Source organism: Olea europaea, chromosome 7, assembly GCF_002742605.1.
Source record: "Olea europaea var. sylvestris chromosome 7, O_europaea_v1, whole genome shotgun sequence".
NCBI lineage: Eukaryota > Viridiplantae > Streptophyta > Magnoliopsida > Lamiales > Oleaceae > Olea > Olea europaea.
Window position 1 is genome coordinate 21,963,420 of NC_036243.1, and position 18,271 is coordinate 21,981,690.

The 18,271-nt window shown below is 34.4% G+C and overlaps 1 protein-coding gene across 2 annotated transcripts in view; it reads right to left on the reverse strand.

Annotated features, from left to right (window-relative positions):
- Positions 1-9,960, reverse strand: part of LOC111397445 (pre-mRNA-processing protein 40A) — a 15,784-nt gene extending 5,824 nt beyond the window's left edge. The window contains exons 1-17 of one of the 2 annotated variants that reach the window (XM_023024389.1): positions 9,785-9,953; positions 9,408-9,471; positions 8,925-8,990; positions 8,515-8,793; positions 8,233-8,433; positions 5,742-5,815; positions 5,369-5,438; positions 3,232-3,284; positions 3,065-3,122; positions 2,668-2,981; positions 2,520-2,589; positions 1,298-1,396; positions 1,159-1,227; positions 1,004-1,081; positions 821-907; positions 361-395; positions 187-292 (exon numbers count right to left, since the gene is read on the reverse strand). In XM_023024389.1, the coding sequence (XP_022880157.1) occupies positions 187-292; positions 361-395; positions 821-907; positions 1,004-1,081; positions 1,159-1,227; positions 1,298-1,396; positions 2,520-2,589; positions 2,668-2,981; positions 3,065-3,122; positions 3,232-3,284; positions 5,369-5,438; positions 5,742-5,815; positions 8,233-8,433; positions 8,515-8,793; positions 8,925-8,990; positions 9,408-9,440 (1,692 nt within the window). In that variant the 5' untranslated portion in view covers positions 9,441-9,471; positions 9,785-9,953. Of the gene's footprint in view, positions 1-186; positions 293-360; positions 396-820; positions 908-1,003; positions 1,082-1,158; positions 1,228-1,297; positions 1,397-2,519; positions 2,590-2,667; positions 2,982-3,064; positions 3,123-3,231; positions 3,285-5,368; positions 5,439-5,741; positions 5,816-8,232; positions 8,434-8,514; positions 8,794-8,924; positions 8,991-9,407; positions 9,472-9,784 lie in introns of both variants that reach the window. The other variant, XM_023024390.1, reaches the window with a different exon arrangement.
- Positions 9,961-18,271: the final 8,311 nt, after the last annotated feature.

Below are 18,271 nucleotides of genomic sequence, written 5' to 3' on the forward strand. Positions count from 1 at the left end.
AAAAACCCCACCAACAAGAAAACACAAATTACAAACTCACAAGCCTACTTAAGAAGCTTCAGAGTGGCAAAAAAAAGAATGATCTATTTCATTCGTGGCACATTGACGATGCGGAAATATTACATTGGTACAAATAATTAATCGAATCTAAACACTTCAATCACAATCATGACAAGAGTTCTTTACCTTTTTCTGAAGATCTACCAAGTAGTTCCTAAACAGATCCTCACGGTCTGCTTCTCGCTCAACAGCCTTAAAACGCTCATCTCCTTCAAACATTGCCACTGCTTTGCTGGTTGAAATATAAGATTTAAATAAGACAATCCTTTGCCTGTTACCGAAGAGAAAAGAGAAACATACCTCCAGCGGGTGGATGATGTAAGTTCTTGAGATTCCTAAGAAGAAATTAAACTCTTAGTCATCCAATGAGACACAATGCAAAGAGAACGGTTAGGTAAATGTAAAAGTTAAATAAGTTATATTACCAACAACAAGCACAACAGTTAAATAATAACAAAGTAACTAAAAAATGTTATCCGTCTGTGATCCTACCTACAAAATTTTCCCTTTCCGACTTGTACAATCACTACATTGTTGGTTATGTAAGTGTCGCACAGACACAGTCTAATGCATAAATTTTATTGATCTCAGAAGCACCAAATAAAAGATTGTCTAGAAAGAAAGATCAATGCACATAAAAAAGGCATTACGTGACATCTTGAATGCTTAATGATAGCAGTAGAAATAAAAGAAGCTATGGCACTTGCAGCACCAAGAATGCTTAAAAAGCTGAAAATACCAAAAGTACTTCAATGCTTACTTCCAACATCTTTGTGAACTCCTCCTTCGCTTTTCTCTGCCTGAGACGTCTTTCCTCGGCCTCCAATTTTTTTCTTTGCATCAAGTACTAATAAATAACACACAAAGACCAAATTATATTTTACTCAAAGAAACTGAACAGTCACATATTTTGAATTAACACTATGTTTGATCAGCCAATCACCTCATTGAAAGCTTGTTTCCGTTCACCGAGAGTTTTAAGTGCACCGTATCGTTTGTCGTTAATAATAACTCGCATAGCCTGATATGGCATCTAAATATCACCAAACTGCACTTCAAGGACATATATGGAAGACCAGAGGAATATATTCAACTTACCTGCTCCCAACTCCAATCAGCCTCAACATTTGCAGATTCCAATAGTGCTTTGAATGCATTTTTTGCTTCCTGAATAGAATATAAAACTTGTAAATCTCTCTCCTATTAAATGTGAACAAAAGCATTTCAAAATTCATACCTGCTTGTTAGCATATACTATGGGTTCATCATCCAGTGATCTCTCCTCCACTGGCGTTACATTTATTTTTCCAGCAGCAGCCATTCCCTTCTTTGCCTCCTGCAGTAAGTATACTCAATTTATAATGTATAGTACTTCTCCACCGGTTGAAACCTCCATACATCAAACATATATATTTTCTTCAATTAGAGAACCGGTTTTACAAGCATATTTAAAAGGGACAAAAGCTGGCAAGAAACCAGAGTTTCACCCAATTTTATGAGAACTGCACGGACTGGCTGGTCCTACAGGAGAACCTGGGGACCGGAATGAAGCCGGTCTGTTTAGCATTGAAAAACCGCATGTCCAGAACCCAGGAAAAAACTCGTTAAACTGAGAACAGGTGACCTTAGTGGTTTGCTTTTCAGACAAAAACATGCCTAATGCTTTTAGCGGACAAAAACATGCCTAATGCCTAATCCAGGACACGGTTTCACAGGCCTTAGTGGTTTGCTTTTCAGACAAAAACATGCCTAATGCTCACCAGATTCGGCCGTTTTCTGGTCATCTGCAATCTTAGATACTCCAACTTTGTTCACTCAAACTCAATCCACACGATTTTATAATAAAATATGTATAAGTATGCATATATACACACACATCAGAATATCGGCATAAATATGTAGGAGAACCACCAAAACCTACTAGAGAAGCATACAGTTAAAGAAATAAGAAGAGGTGCAGTGGTGGCGATAAACGTTTATAATTTATAGCGTTAGGAATCTGAAATGGAGTTTGAAATGCATATTATGGGCAGTTATTTGAGGTTTTACTTGGCCCATTTACTTTGTATTCAATGTTAAATTATAAATAGAATTGAAAGTATTATTAGTATATTAAAGGAATGTCTATTAACTCCTTTACTTAATATGACATAATAGTTAATGGTACAAAAAAATTATATATTTATTTTATTTTATTTTATTTTCTTTTCACTTCCGGTTTGACCCCTGTCTGACCCCAGTTCAATCCTTGACCCAAACTTTTCTAGGTTGTTTCCCAGTGCAGTTTTCAAAACATTGGTTTCACAATATGAAAGACATTTCAATAAAACAAATCAAGGGGAATGCAATGTGAAAGGCAGAAAGAAATTTCAAATTCTAAGCAGATTGAGCTTCCTCACTATCTTAATGTAAAATGAGTAGCACAACTGCAAATATAACTCTTAAGAGGCAATCCATACCTCCATATCCTGCAAAGAAGCCCCACCGAGCGAAGCCTCAATAATGGAGGATGAACTTTCCATGTTGCTTCTGAAATGGATAAGCGATTGTTGAAGGAACACTCTTGAAACAAATTGTGGATATTAAAGCTATTGAAGAATTTCATACACTGGTGTTGGATTAAAAGGTGATAGCACAACAGTTTCTCCCGCTAAGGGCACACCAACAGCACTTGTGGGAGCAGCGTGTGTCGTGGGGGTCGCTGATGATCCAGAAACCATCACTGGAGAAGCATTAGCATCAGTAATGGAGGCAACCATTACAGGGCTTGAAGTGACTCCAGACATTGTCGTCTTGGTGGAGCTGACTGTGTTGACAGAAGCAGATAGTTGTTCAACAGAAGTGCCTGTAGCAGAGGTTGGCACAGTAGAGCTAGTATGTGCTCCCTTGGCAGCTTCCTTTTCAGCCTCTTCACGGGCCAACTGGAAGCACATATTGCAAAAGTAAGTCCAAGAGAATAAATTAAGAAAGTAATCATACAAGAGCATTATTTCTATCAATGGACCTTCAATTCATCAGGTATTGTCCATTTAGATTGCTTTGTTTCCTTGTTGTAGTAATACCTGTAAAAGGCCCCATTGAGCAAAGTTCAGAAATATAACCAAGTTGAGAAATTTACTACAGAAAAAGTTCGAAAGAATATTAAGCGTAGAACACTATAATTACACTCACTTTCTACCCTCAGGAGTTGTGAACTCTTTCCAAACAGTTGAGGCATCAGCTCTCTATCAAAACAGAAATGCTCAAGCAGATAAGTTCAAATAAGTCTTACAAGGAAGTAGACAGTATTTACATTTCCAGCACAGCTGTAATATATCAATTTGGTGCACAAAGTTAAAGAATGTCTAAAAATATATCTACAGAAATTGAAATGGAGAGAGGATATTATGCCACATGCGTTTCCCATTGAAAATGTACTACAAATTTAAGGTATCAATTGATCATAATTAAGTATATGAGACTACCCAACTATTTACACGACAACTAAAGACATGATTCCAGTAGAAAAGGTGCACACATTTCGAATGAAGAGAGTACAAAAACGTTTGTAACTAGAAGCAAATAAGCATAAATGGAATTACTGCGGAAGACAACATTTCAGTTCCAAGTCATCAAGCATACCCTAATTCCGTGAATATCCTTGATGTCTATCCAATTGAACTAAAGTAGAACCTCTAACTTCAGAAATCAATGTTCACGTAAGCATAATACTCATCAACCTGGTAACATACATCAATAACTTTGAGGAGTTATCACTCCTAACTTCGTCATAGAACTTTTATGGTCAATCATTATGACAGTCCAATAGATTTAAACATAAAAAGGATAATAAATTCAAATGACCGCTAGTGCACCACTTCAATGCCAATTGCTCGCATTCCATCCAGTTTCATTGACATGAATAAATTCAGTTGACATTACTGAGTACAAGTTTCATATTAAAAAAAAAAAAAAAGATTAGGCCACTAATCATTTTTCCTTTTGTCTTCAGTTGCATGAATTCCTTGTAATAATGATGGAACAAACATAGGAATTTAGTAAAAAGAAACCATAATAGTCATAATAAATGAAGACTTTCCATCATTAGTGAAAATTTATAGAAGGTTGTCCTTCAAACTTTAAGCAACAGTTTTTGTACATCAATAAACACTCAAGGCCACCCATAGTTTTAGTTGATGTCACATATTGCAGGTAAAAATAGTTAACAAACTCCTAAGGAAGCTTTCAATGAGATCTGATAGAGTAATTTACAGCCTCTCAGCAAATTTAACACAAAAATTATTCACACAACAATTAAGGCGGAGTGATAAAAACAATTGAGACCATAAAAGTAATATGCACCACTGCAAAAAGATTTAGCAAAAAGATTGAGAAAATTAACAGTACTAAACAGTAACAGACATTAGCAAAAAAGTCCTCATACTATGAGATTGCTAGGGCAGTCCATTTGGTAAGAGTAATTTTTTCCAAAGATCCACTCAGGTTATTTTGACACTTGCAAACATGAGTTGAATTCATAGTAGTAGAGCTTCTTGGGCACCAAAACTCATGTTGCGCGAGTAATGAAATGATAATAGAACTTCCATCATACCAATTGAAATTGGCATTATATACAAATCCAGTACAATCTAATAAAATCAATAGAATATTTTTAAACCATCAATGGACCTACGTGTAGTACAAGCAGAAACAAAAATAAATAAATAAAATTACATTCTCAATTAGGGTTGACATTCAGTGAATAGCCAAAAATATTCACAGGAATAAAAATGGACATCTTCCAGAACTCCAATTGTCGGTTGTTGAAACGGACTTAGCATGAGGTATTATACTATTATTCACATAATTATAGAATCAAGGCACAGCCTACAAAAGGTTAATCAATGTACAAGCGTATATTAAATGTGGAGGGCCAAATGTTTATAGGCGAATAGAAAATTAGGCTTAACATGCATATACTCTTTCCAAAGTCTAACAATCAAAAAGATTGAACATTGTGATATTAATGCTAGGCAACAAAGGCATCAAGAGACTATTTACACAAATTATATGGCAAATTGTTGACAGCATTACGAAAGTGAAAAGGGAGGATAAAGGAAGGTTAGTATTTTCTTTTGATTTACAAACCAGTGGAAAGGAAAAGGAGGATATGCATAAAACAGTACTGGGCAATTTGAATGAGCCTACAAATCTTAACACCCACAATATAAGAGTTCTGTACATTTCCAAAAAGAGCAAAATGTCATTTCACTAGTAGAAGAGACCACTCAAGTTTTATGTAAAGCAACATTTCAATGAAATGACTCACCTCTAAGGGTGTCATCAATTCACGAGGCTTCTCCCAGCTAGACTGCTTTGTCACTTTGTTGTAAAAATATCTGAATAAACACAATTCCCCCTTAAAATTCCAATTCAGAGACGAATGTAGTATAAAAATTGCACCATATGATGTGTAAATATTGCACTAGTAGCATGAAGTCAAAACAATGCAAAAATCAACAAATTCTATATGGACAAACAATATCTAACACTTGTGAGCTAGAACTTGTCAGCCCAGCGCTCAATTCAGTCTTCCCATGTCAAATAGCAGCAGATTAAACCATAGTGGTCTACCATTCCCATATTTACATAATTGGAAAATCAGAAGAAAAGTCTTTAGAAGCAAATAAAAGTGGATTTACCTTCTCCCATCAGCAGCTTCATATTCTTGCCAATCAGAAGCACTCTGTTGAGTGGTATTAGGACCATTAACAGCCTGAACTTCCAAAAAAGGAAATGACTAAGAAGGTCAGCAAAAATATAGAAAATGAAACAGTGAAGTAGTAAAAATATGCTGAAAAGAGAGGTAATTTCGTTTTCCAGTTGGCACTAAAACATCTATGCAAAATTATGACATTTTTCCGAAGAATTACTGCATCCCAAACTTCTTTAACCTGTGCCACACTGACATCAGGTTGTGACATGAGGTCCTCGGTCGTGGAATTTATGCACCAAGATTTAACTAAGGCATCTTTATCCTCCCACTCAGCATAATTCGACTCATTCTCTGGCAATACAACCGGAAATCTTATTGTCAAAAAGGGTTTAATCTCCTTTATCAGACATTTGTAGCAAGATAATGAAATAATCAAATATAATTGAAGAAGATCCTCAATCTGTCACACCTCTAAAGCTTGCCAGATGGCTAGGTCAAACTAAAATTAAAAATTGTACAGCTATAAGAAAAGTCGTCGAAAGGTATCTGACATTAGTAAGAATAATAGAAGCGGTACGCTAAATCATAGAGGGTAAGAAAAGGGCCGATTTCTCCAATCTGAAAGTCCAAGGACCAAATTTCAACTTTTCAATAAGGTTAAGAACTAATATGTAAGATTTTGAAGCTTCAGGGACCAACTTGCATAAATTAAAAAAAAAAAAAATGGGGGGGGGGTGCAAATTGGCAAATGTTTGAAAAAATAGGAGAATCGACACTAACAGAAGCTCCTCTTCGATTTTTCTCAAATTCTCCCTCACAATTTTCTTACAGAATACCCAAAACCCCAAGACCTTCAAAAAATCTACTAATCTTTCTCAGATTTAGCAGTGAAAGAAGAAACTTCTCAACTACAAGGTAGACGAAGAAATCCCCACTCCATGACAAAAGTAAACGCCAAACATAAGAGAGGTTCCCTAGGTCTTGCATGCCCAGTAAAAGAGTGGTCGGACCCTAGGTCACTGGAATAAGGTGTAATTGAAAGGAGCAGCGAGTGGTTGACACGTACCAAGAAGCTCACCTCAGGTCTAGGTCAATGAGATAAAGGCTCGAACTATACCGGAGGTCTAGGTGGATTTAGGTTAGCAAATTAGGGTCCGATTGAAAATTTGTGCATTAATTAAAACCTTATAATTTGGGGGATTTTCTAGGGTTTGCAATTTAGGATAATTTTCAACCCTAATTTTCAAAGTTAGACGATCGCCAGAGCGATCTAGAGGTTTGTTGGAGGTAGAGGTCCATCATAGTGATTTAAAGGTAGTGGGTATCCAAAGATTTAGGTTAGCTGGAGCAGTCAATCAATTTTTGGAGATTTTAGGACACCCAAAGTCCTGATATCAACTTAAAATTTAGGTTAAATAATTTATCTCATGCTAAAAGAATACATAAGTACAATCCTATCAATAGAAGGGGTAAAAAAAGGAAACAATATAAAATCCAATTATTGGAAAAGGAAAAATAATAATTGTCAACTAAACTAAGATGTAAGCTAGATGGAAATATTTCAACATTGGAAAATATACGAGACATCTCATTAAGTTGTTTCTAAATAGCAGCCGATTGTTTTTTAGCAACTCCTATCATGTTTGACTAGTCACTTCCATTTCTGAATGGTTGAAAAAGAACGCAACATGGTATGTCTGTCCCATGATAAGCATAGGTCCATGGCTTATCTTACAATTGTTAACATATTTTTAAAGGATGTTGGCATGTAATTTTTATATGGATTTCTGTATAGTTTTACTACTTTAGCCTTTTTAGCACAAGAAATTAGGAATGCATGAAAATTCAGTATGTTTACGCAAAATAATCACATATTTATCCTGTTATCCATAACAAAACGACATCTTTTGTCGAATTTGTAAAAATCCAGGTTGAGCCTTGAGGAAAAAAATGGCTTTATTCTGAAAGAGATCGAACTGAGAAAAAGGGGGTGGAGCACTATCTTTTCTGCATCCACAATTCATTAAAGAAGTAAAAGAAAAGATCAAATAAATATATCCACAATTCATTAAACTAAAAGAAAAGCTCTAATCAATACAAGAAAAAAAAATTACAATTTGGGGCATAACTTGTGCAAATAACTCGTGCATGTGTAACATCTATGGTGTTTCCAGAGTTTCAATAAAAACTAGATAAGTGAATTATGTGTGAACCATGTTTACAATTAAGTCTACAGGCTGGAGGAGTTGTATCCCCTACAAACATGGAACAGCCAAAAGAGCGACAGAATGCTTTTAACTTCTTTGTTCTTGGCATGCTAGAAGCCAGACACGTCATCACAATAAACATTTGAATTGCTTGAATTATATATGCGTCTTCGGGGAATTCTAGAAGCACATCAACCCGAAACTGGAAATTAATGTTATAAAGAAATTGAAAAAGTTTCTACTGAAAAAATAGCACTAAAGGACACTAACCGGCACAGTAGCAGCGGTAAGGCCTGTAACTAATAATTGCTGACTAGTTTGCTGTAATGGTGCAACAACTGAGGCACCCTGACTAGAGTGCAACCAAGGTTGTCCACTGGTAGGGCCAACAGGTGCAGACACTTGGGATGCAGGTTGGAATTGGGAAGTCGTGTTTATGCTATTCTGTGGCTGGCCAAAAGATGGGGTGAACTGGAAAAAAACAAAATAAACAAATTGATGTCAATGGCTCTCCAAAAACATGAAACCAATAAACTCTTGCCCATTTCTTACGGTATATGGCGAAGAATATGAAATTCCAGGACTTGGGCCAGCAGGCTGAGACTGTGGCGCGCCAGATGTGATAGGAATACTTGGTTGGGCATATGAAGTTGGTGTATCATACCCTGGCTGGCTAGATCGAGGCAGAAACTGCAGCATTGGTTGAGAAAATTGTGGAGGTTGACTTTGACCAGGAGGCAACCCAACATGTTGTGTTTGTCCAACTGGATGAAATTGCTGAGTGGCAGGAGGAGGAATAAATTGCTGCCCATGTGGTGTTGGTGGACGAAACTGCAGCAAATAGGTGTCAAATATGATCATGATGAACTTCGTAAAATTATGGATACAAAAGGAAAGAGGAAAAAAAGCTCAAAAATAAAACGAGACCAAATACGGATGTAAAAATGAGTAATATAACATACTTGCATAGGAAAGGGAGGACCAAAACTTTGAGGGGGCATGGATCCAGCCACAGGAGGCCAAAGTGACTGAGAGAGAAACAGAAACCACAAAAATAGATTAAAAGACTCCCAAAAATAATTAAAAAAAAAAAATTTAACAGTAGAACTACTTATTCTTTCTGTTGTTAAAACAACTCAGATTACGTATTCAAAAAACAGTAATACGTAGTACTTTTTCTTTTATAAACATTTTCTAGCATATATTTCAAGCGGCAAAAGTACATCATTCTCTTCAACAACTTGCCCCAGCTGTCTTCCAGCAACCTAACTAAAGTGTTCTCTTTTCAACATATCCACGCCTACTATAGTACTTTTACAAGAAACTAATCAGAACAACATTATCATAACCAAACAAACCCTCACAATATTAAGTCCATATCCAAATTACCACTATACAACGGGATACTATAGAATCATAAGACGCATACTCTTCAGGAAACTTACCTGTGCACCAGAAGATGGAGGGTTACTTGCCATGCTTCCTGTACATAAAAGTCTTCCCTCAAACCTACAGATAACATTTCATTTAGCATCATAATCCCGCCTCCCCAAAAAAAAATTAAAAAAATTAAAAATAATAAAAACCATAAAAACACAGCAACTCATACTATTGCTATTTCTCAAAAATTTAAATAAGAGCATAATAAATGGCGTAAAACCAGATTTAATATGCCCCAAAAATTGCTTACCTAACAAAACTAGCATGCATATATACACAAATTTGTATGTCAAGAGGCTCTTATATAATTAAATAACAAACGATTACCGAGAACTCACAAAATATCTAAATTTTAATTTATGATTGTTGCACATGGACTTACCGGAAAGGAGATCTCTAGGGAAACTGTTTGCAATTTGAAACAATATTTCCGCAGTAGAAATCAGTGTATAAACCCTAGGAAGTGAGTCGAGTCTGAGTTGATTACACCGGGCGACGCTCCCTCAAGGTGGGTTCACCCAGTCAAATTGCATCCAGGAGAATGGACTGGGCTCGGAGTTTGGGCTCAAATAAGATGTGATTCCCCTTGTTTGGGAAAATTTCACCCAGTAACGTAAATCTATAACTTATATTAATTAAAATATAAAAATATAACATCGGAGAATCATTTTTGGATGATTTTAATCCTTCTACAATTCAGCCCCTGTTTGGCCCTCATTATGGGAAAAAATTAATGTGTGGAATAGTATTTTTTAAAAAATAAGTAGTTGAAAAAGAAAGAAAAATTTTCGATTTACGTTTAATATTATTTTATGAAAGATTGTGCGGTTGAAAATAAGAGAAAGAAAAATAAAATATAATATAATAAAAATTAATGGGGCTCAAACGGGGGCTCAATTATTTCAATAATATCTTACTTTTTATTTTTCGATATATAATAAATATTACAAAATTATCATCATTTATGAAATTTGTGTTATTAAGCCCCTGTTTGGACCCCATTAAATATCATCAAATTAAATTATATTTTTCTCTTTTCTATTTTAAACCACACAATTTTTAATAAAATAATAATAAATATAAATGGAAAACATTTCATTCTTTTACAACCATCCATTTAAAAAAAAATACTACTCCCCACATTATAATCAAAATTAATAGAGGTCAAACGAGGGCTAATTCTCAATTAATTAACATTTACATTAATCTAAATTCAATGAATGAAACATGAATCTTGAATTGCATAAATCTAAAATTATTATAGATGAATTTATTCATATTCATTTATCTGAAAAATTTAATAGGTGTTTAAATTTATATATTAATAATTAAATTTTTATATATTAAATGTAATATAAAAAGATTGTTTATTTATAGTATTTCATCATTACAAAAAAATTGAATCATAAAAGTTGAGTTTTAAGAATACAATTTGAGTACAATTTTTTCTTAAATTTTTATGCTAAATTTTATTTTCTTTAATTCATCCGAGACTCATCAAACCCTCTAACAAATTGGTATCAAATATTACTTTTACATCACTTATAAAGTATTTTAAAACAACGTGCAATACATGTTCACCTTTTGACTAGTTAAAACAAAATTCCAATTTTACTGAGCTTTTTTTTTGTTTAAGATAAGAAATACTATTAATTTGTAGTAAAAATGATAAATTTTTTAATAAGTACAAATTACATATTGTAAATAAATTTCATGCAATTCAAAATTAGTAAAAATGATATTTCGTTTTGAACTCCAAATATTACTCAATATCGCAATCAGCATTAAGACTGAATTTGAAAAAGAGACTAAATCTCACATCATATGCAAATTTAAAATCCAAAAATATCACTGTAGAATACATATGCCCAGAAAAATGCATCTTCGTGCGATGATTATTAAGGATTCTTCCATGGAAAATACGTCCCCATGTGTTATTTTGCCCCATCAAAATTGATATATCCGTCAAATCCTTCCGTAGAGCCTCGTGATCATTGACAAAGATTGACTCATAATTAAAGAAAACAATGATTGAAGATTCTATGAAATTCGTGGCCTACTGGATACGAAATCGACCAAAAATCCACACAATATTGTAACAATGCGAAGAAGGCGAGGGAAGTTGATCTCACACCAAACACGAAGAAGAATACATCACTATGATTACATGCGCTTGATTGTTAGAATTTTTTTATTATTAACTATCTTGTAAGAAATACGCTTACACAAATTGTACTTCTTGTTTTTGCCTTTTTGATATCAAATACAATCTTATAGTTTGTAAAATAAATTTTTTTTTTATTTAGTGTTTATAATTAGTAACTATTGTTTGCTTAGTCTATAATATATGGAAATCATATTCATCGATGCGGATGCAATTAATAACAAACACATTTACAAATCCCTTTTTTATTAACCCGTTGTATAATTATTTATTCCCATTATTTGTCAGATTTGAGATAACCAAAATTGTTTAGTTTTATCATAGCAACCATCTCCAAAACAAGTTTTTTCTATGAGATTTTGATGTTTTATTTCACACTCCTTTCACAATATCATGTACTAAACAATTAAGATATCACAATTGTTTATAGCATTGTCTCAAAAGTTTTGTATTGTGTCATGATACATATGTTTTTTTTCCCTCCCTATTGTTGGTTAGGATATGAGTGACTAGTTGAATTTATGTTTATCGTAGGAGTGAGATTAGATTATAAATCCTACCAACCGATTTTGGAGGCGGGCATCGATGTCTTGATATCTATACTTAAACTGAAGATGACACCTAAGAGGAAAGCTTTGTTCAAGAGGCCTTTTTGCTTTTGCAATTTTCTTGGCAAATCAATTTTTAGCACCAATTGATCGATAAACTATTTATTATTGTAGAGTGTAAAACCAAGACCACCAAGGTTTTACGGGGCTCAGTTTACCAACCAATCAACGCCACCAAGAAAAACAATTGAAAACTCCCAAATGGTTCCTCTACTTACGGTTGCTATGAATTACCCACCAAAGAGACCACAAAGGAAGATAATATCACACAAGAATCAAACCACAAAGACAGTAAAGATTGGTAAATTAAGAGTGGGCAAAAGAGTGAAGAAGAGGCACCTGTAAATTCTTGCACCAAGGAGGCAAATGAGAGGCGGCCCATTTAACCAAGTAAAACGGCCATATAAATTAAGTGAACTTAGGGTAAAATAGTGGCCCAAAGGCCCAACACAAGAATAATGGGCTACTAAAATGGGTATCATCATTTAGCCGTCCAAGTAAGTGGGACAGGCTATGAGCAACGCTAATAAATTAGGTTGCTTCAAATGACCCATGCAAATTTGGGTTGGGTCGTTCTGTTTGAGGTGTCGATATAAGGCTTAGTCATTTGGTCCATGTCGACTGAAAAATAAAATTGAGTTAACATCGTAGCTCGATAAGGTCATTTGACAACATACCTCCGCATTGGTATTAAAGGACCTACAAAGAAACATTAAGACCTGTTAGCAATAATTCCAATAAAAGGGAACGATAAAATTGGAAATTAGTTACCTTCACCGATGTTTAGAATATTTTTGTAACTTCTAAATTTTACCAACGGCAACACCTTTGTGCCCATGTCCGAAGGATTGTATTATGTATATATCTTTTCAAGTCTTACCACTTCTTGTGATACGATATCTCTAATAAAATATGGTCTAACATCAATGTGTTTGATACATTCATGAAAAATAGGGTTCTTACATAGATATATAGAGGACTGACTATCTGAATATACTACTACTTAATCATTCATGACACAATTCATAAAGTAAGCCTCTAAGCCATAAAGCTTATTTAATGGCTTCAGTGATAACAATATATTCCGACTCTATCAGGGATAGTGCAACAATGTGTTATAGTTGTGATTTCCAAGTAATACAAGAGTTAGATAAAGTAAACACATAAGAAAAAGTCGATTTCCTACCATCTCTATCCCTCGTATAGTCTGCATCTACAAAACCTTTCAATTTTACGCTTTCTTTACTAGCACCAAAATTTAGACCTATATCCCTAGTTCCCTTTAAATACTCTAACAGCCACTTTAAGGCTTCCCAATGCTCAGGATCTGAATTAGACGTATCTAGTAAGAGTACTAACAGCAAAAACTAAATCCGATATAATGCAAAACATCAAATATATAATGGAATCAACCACATTAGAATATAGAATTATACTTGTGTATTCTACTTCATATTCATTACATGGAGTCTGATCTTTAGATAATACAAAATGATTAGCTAAAGTTAATGTAACAGGCATGCAATCATTCATATCAAATCTTTTCAACACCTTTGATCTCCATGTCTGATGCAAAAATAGTGCAGAATTTGACAGTGTAGAATTTGACATATTTTTTTCAATTTCCATGTCTAAGATTCTCTTAACTTTACCTAGGTTTTTCATGTCAAATTCTCCACTTAACTTTGATTTTATGTTGTTTATTAACTTAGGTGATAAACCAATCAAGAGCATATCTTCCACATAAAGTAATAACAACACATACTTATTATCAACATCATTATGTTGAAAATACAAGCAGTGATCAAACTTACTTCTTTGAAATCCTATAGTGAGTACAAAAGAATCAAATCTTTGTACCACTATCTAGGCGACTGTTTTAAACCATATAAAGACATTTTAAAGAAACACATGATCAGAGTTTGGTTTGTCGTTAAAACCTTTCGGTTGACTCATAAAGATTTGCTCATCAATTTCACCATGTAAAAATATAGTTTTACATCAAGTTGTTCAAGTTTTCAATCAAAATATGCAACCAATGCAAACATGACCCTAATAACAGTGTACTTAACCACCGGTGAAAAAATCTTATTATAATCAACACCCTCCTTCTGTGTGTAACTCTTAGCCACTAACCTAACTTCAAACCTTAAGGGGTTAGATGTACAATTACCCTCTTTAACTTTAAATACCCACTTACAATCCACAGTAGATTTATTCTTAAGTCTAAGTACTAGCTCCAAAATTTGATTATTCTCTAAGGAGCCCATCTCCTTTTTCATTGCCTTAAACCACTCTTTAGATTGTTCACTCTTCATCACCTCTTCAAAGATTTTTGGCTCTCTATCAACTAGTTCCTCATAACTAGCGTGAGCAAAAGCTAGCTCAGATTCATATCCGAATCTCCTAGGTTCTCTCTTTTGTCTTCTCTATCTATCCCTAACTAAATTTGTAGTTTGTTAAGGGTTTCTCTTCCTCATGATGCTTTTCTATCACTACTTCATATCTATTCTCCACCTCAGGTTCTTGAACTTGAGTCTCCACCTCATTTAGAGTGGCAGGGACAAATGTGCTAAGCTTTCCTAAGCCCACCTTAAACCGATCTTTATCATTACCATGTTCTATTTCACTCACAGTCTCACGCGCACTCTTAAGACAAGGCATTTCACCCTTGTTAAACGTAAAATCTTTACTCACAATGATCTTAACCCCCCTTTGGCTTCCATTCCAATTTTACTAGTGAAGTCATCATTTTCAAGTCTTCCTACTGAAGATAAATTTCTAGACAGTTCAAGAATATATCTAACATCTTTCAAGGTATGCACAAAGCCAGTGTTAAACTTTATATTAATATCACCAATTCCAGCAATAGTGTAAGCAAAATTGTCACACAGCACAACACGCCCAACATTAGATTCATGCAAGTTTTCAAATCAATCCTTTTTCAGATGTCACATGAAAAAATGTACCAAAATCAAGTATCCACTCGTGCATACATGAATTAACAATCAAATTCAGTTCAGCAGTATAAGTAACATGACTTGTAATCGTATAAACTTCACCATCATCAACATCAAAAGTAGAAGACAATACGTTTACATTATCTCTCTCTAACATTTTGCTTATCCTTTTCCTTATAACAGTATTTTATAATATGCCCCGTGTTCCCGCTACTATAGCATTTTCTAACCTTCATTCTAGACTTTGATTTAAACCTACCCTTGCCCTTCTTTTTCCCTCCGTTACTACTTGACTCGCCACTATGGTATCCATTATGATTGTTCTGTCTAAATTGAGTTCTAACCCGCATCATGTGAATCTCACCTCTTTTCTTATCATAAGTGAGTCAATGATAAGTTCAGGCGTTAAAGAGTCCATACCATACTTAATTACATTTTTAGCCCTTGTTTCAGCTCTATTTTTGTAAGAAAATGAATTTTTGAATAGTGTATTGATGGAAAATGTATGGTTAAAAAATAAGAAAAAGCTTTTTATTTGCGTATAATATTATTTTATTGAAAAATGTGTGGTTGAAATGATGTCAAATCACTGTTGAAGAATGTATTTTAGTTGAAAAATGGGGCTCAAACAAGGGCTTAAATTCCTTGTACGTGTCTAGCATAGAATCAAGCAAAATTGTAGCCTTGTAAGTTTCAAACACTATCTATTCACAGTTAGCGATATATTGGACGAATTTGTTAAACACTTCTAAATTATCATCAAGGTCTTTTGAAGGATCTATTTTACAGTTGAAAAAATGCTCAAGTAAGTAAAGCTTGTTCGGGGTAGATTTGAGCAAATACAAGTTTTCAACTTTTTTTCAAAGTTCTTTGGTGATTTTCAATTTGCCCACCTTTCTCTAAACAACACCAGACAAGTAAAAAATTTTCACGCCCCCAGTTAACATTGATATCTATACACAACCTAAATATAGAATTTTACATATATATTTTTTTTGTTCTAGATTGTTAACTTCTAATCACCTGTGACACGATCATATAATATGTCGAAACCCAAAATCATATTGCCATAATCCAACATATATATTTTGAGCTTATAAGCACGTCTACAGGCCATTTCAAAAGTACACTACATGGGATTCCAAAATATAACCCAACAGATAGCAGCCTACAAAATAACCCTACAGGTCGTCATCCATGTACATCGAACTCTGGAATCCTGTAGGAGCTCCACAGCTAGCCATGCTCTCTATGTAGTTTCATGCTCACCTACAATACAAGAACTATATAAGCCAATGTTTAGTAGGCAAAATCATGCATGTCCTGATCATGAGTAATAACGACATATGACACCATGCCATTTACTTTATATATCACGATAAAAAGTATCATACTTCAATATTCGTCAAAATCGACTAGAAATCATTTCACTTGAAATCTTTCATTTCATTGGGCCCTTTACCCACCTACTATGATCCTCTTGTGACCACTGGAGGCCCATCCCCTGACTACCCCTATGATCACCCAAGAAGTCTCCCACCCGACAGCGCCAATAATCATAATATCACAAGGGCACAGTCGAGTGGTCCGCTCTCCCGTGATCATCAAAGGCCCATTCCCTATCTACCTTTGCAATCACCTAGGAAGTAACACCCGCAATGCCAAACATATCACATTAGCATGCCTCACATACCTCGGTGCCCTAGTAGTGGTCAATAAAACATTTATAATGAAACTCACTTTGAAATCATATTTTGCATGCAGGATTTTCAACCATGTCACATGTCGTACATGCATATGAAAATGCTCATCAATGACGTATTTAATGAAAATCGATGTCAATAGGTTTCGCAACCTTATACTCAATGATCGTAACCACCATGTGATGTGCTATAAGCCTCTTATCAAAGTTATGTAGATATTTCAACATTACTATGTCACATATACTAGGTTCTTGCATCGTAGTTGCAAATGGATTTTCACTTACCTTTCACCTTTGTGTGTGCAAGCTTCTATGGAGATTAGATCAATATCCTTTTTCACTCGAAGTCGAAAAATCACATGTATTACCATTTAATATTAAAGAAAATCCTCAATTTAATAACCTTAACGCACAAAATCCCAAGATACATCCATTATTACCAAAATAATTTAGACGGAATCATCATTTCAAGTTACCGATGGCATTACAAACTTATCCCATAAATCTCGCTATTTCTCGAGTCAAATTATGAACGTCAACGTCATCCAGTTGTTATTGACAACCTAGTACCCTTAGAATCTATTTTCTAGGCTCAAGAGATGATTAGTGTACATGTAAATGCTGAAACCATATTAAATACAAAATTGGACAGAATCTGTTTTCAGATTTCCCTTACCGTCCAATTATTTTTCCAATCCCTTTTCACCCCCTTATCTATATCCAATGACTCCGAACTTTTTACCACATTCTATAACATGTATGTGAAGGTGATAATGCTCTAAAGTCGTGACAAGTAAAGTGTTCTCAGCCTCAAAATAGTCCATTTCTACAACTAAAATCAGACAGTTTCCATTGTGATAGTTTTCGGTTTCTATTTTGTTAGCATGTTACCAATCGGATTTCAGGCAATTAGAAGGCCATTTATATCCTTATAACTATCATGTAAAAACATTCATTTACATAGATACAAGTTATATCTTAAGTATTATCCAAAAAATCAAAGTTTAAACCATCCAAATTCATCAATCAATACATCTCTATTTTTGTTGGTTTCTTTCAGGTTCTTGTACTTGATTACCCCTCTTTTTGCCATCATAAAATCATCAACAACCCTTCTAATTAATCTCAAGTAAGTTTAGAGTTTTAAAATATTATAAAACACCCAAAAGGACTAAAGAAAAACTTCAATACGGTGACTTTAACTAACCTTTACAAACTGCAATCCCAGCTTCTTACTTTTCTATCTCTCTTTGCTTCTTTTGCTCTCCCTTTCACTTGGGGATATATTTGGGGGTTTAAATGTCTTATCCAAGAGATGTATAAGTAGCCTCAAGGGTTGGAGTCGTGAATGATGCTTAAGGATGAAGGAAAGTACAATTAAAAGACAAGTATCATCAAAGCATGAGCTGTCCAAATAGGAGGTGGATTCATGCAG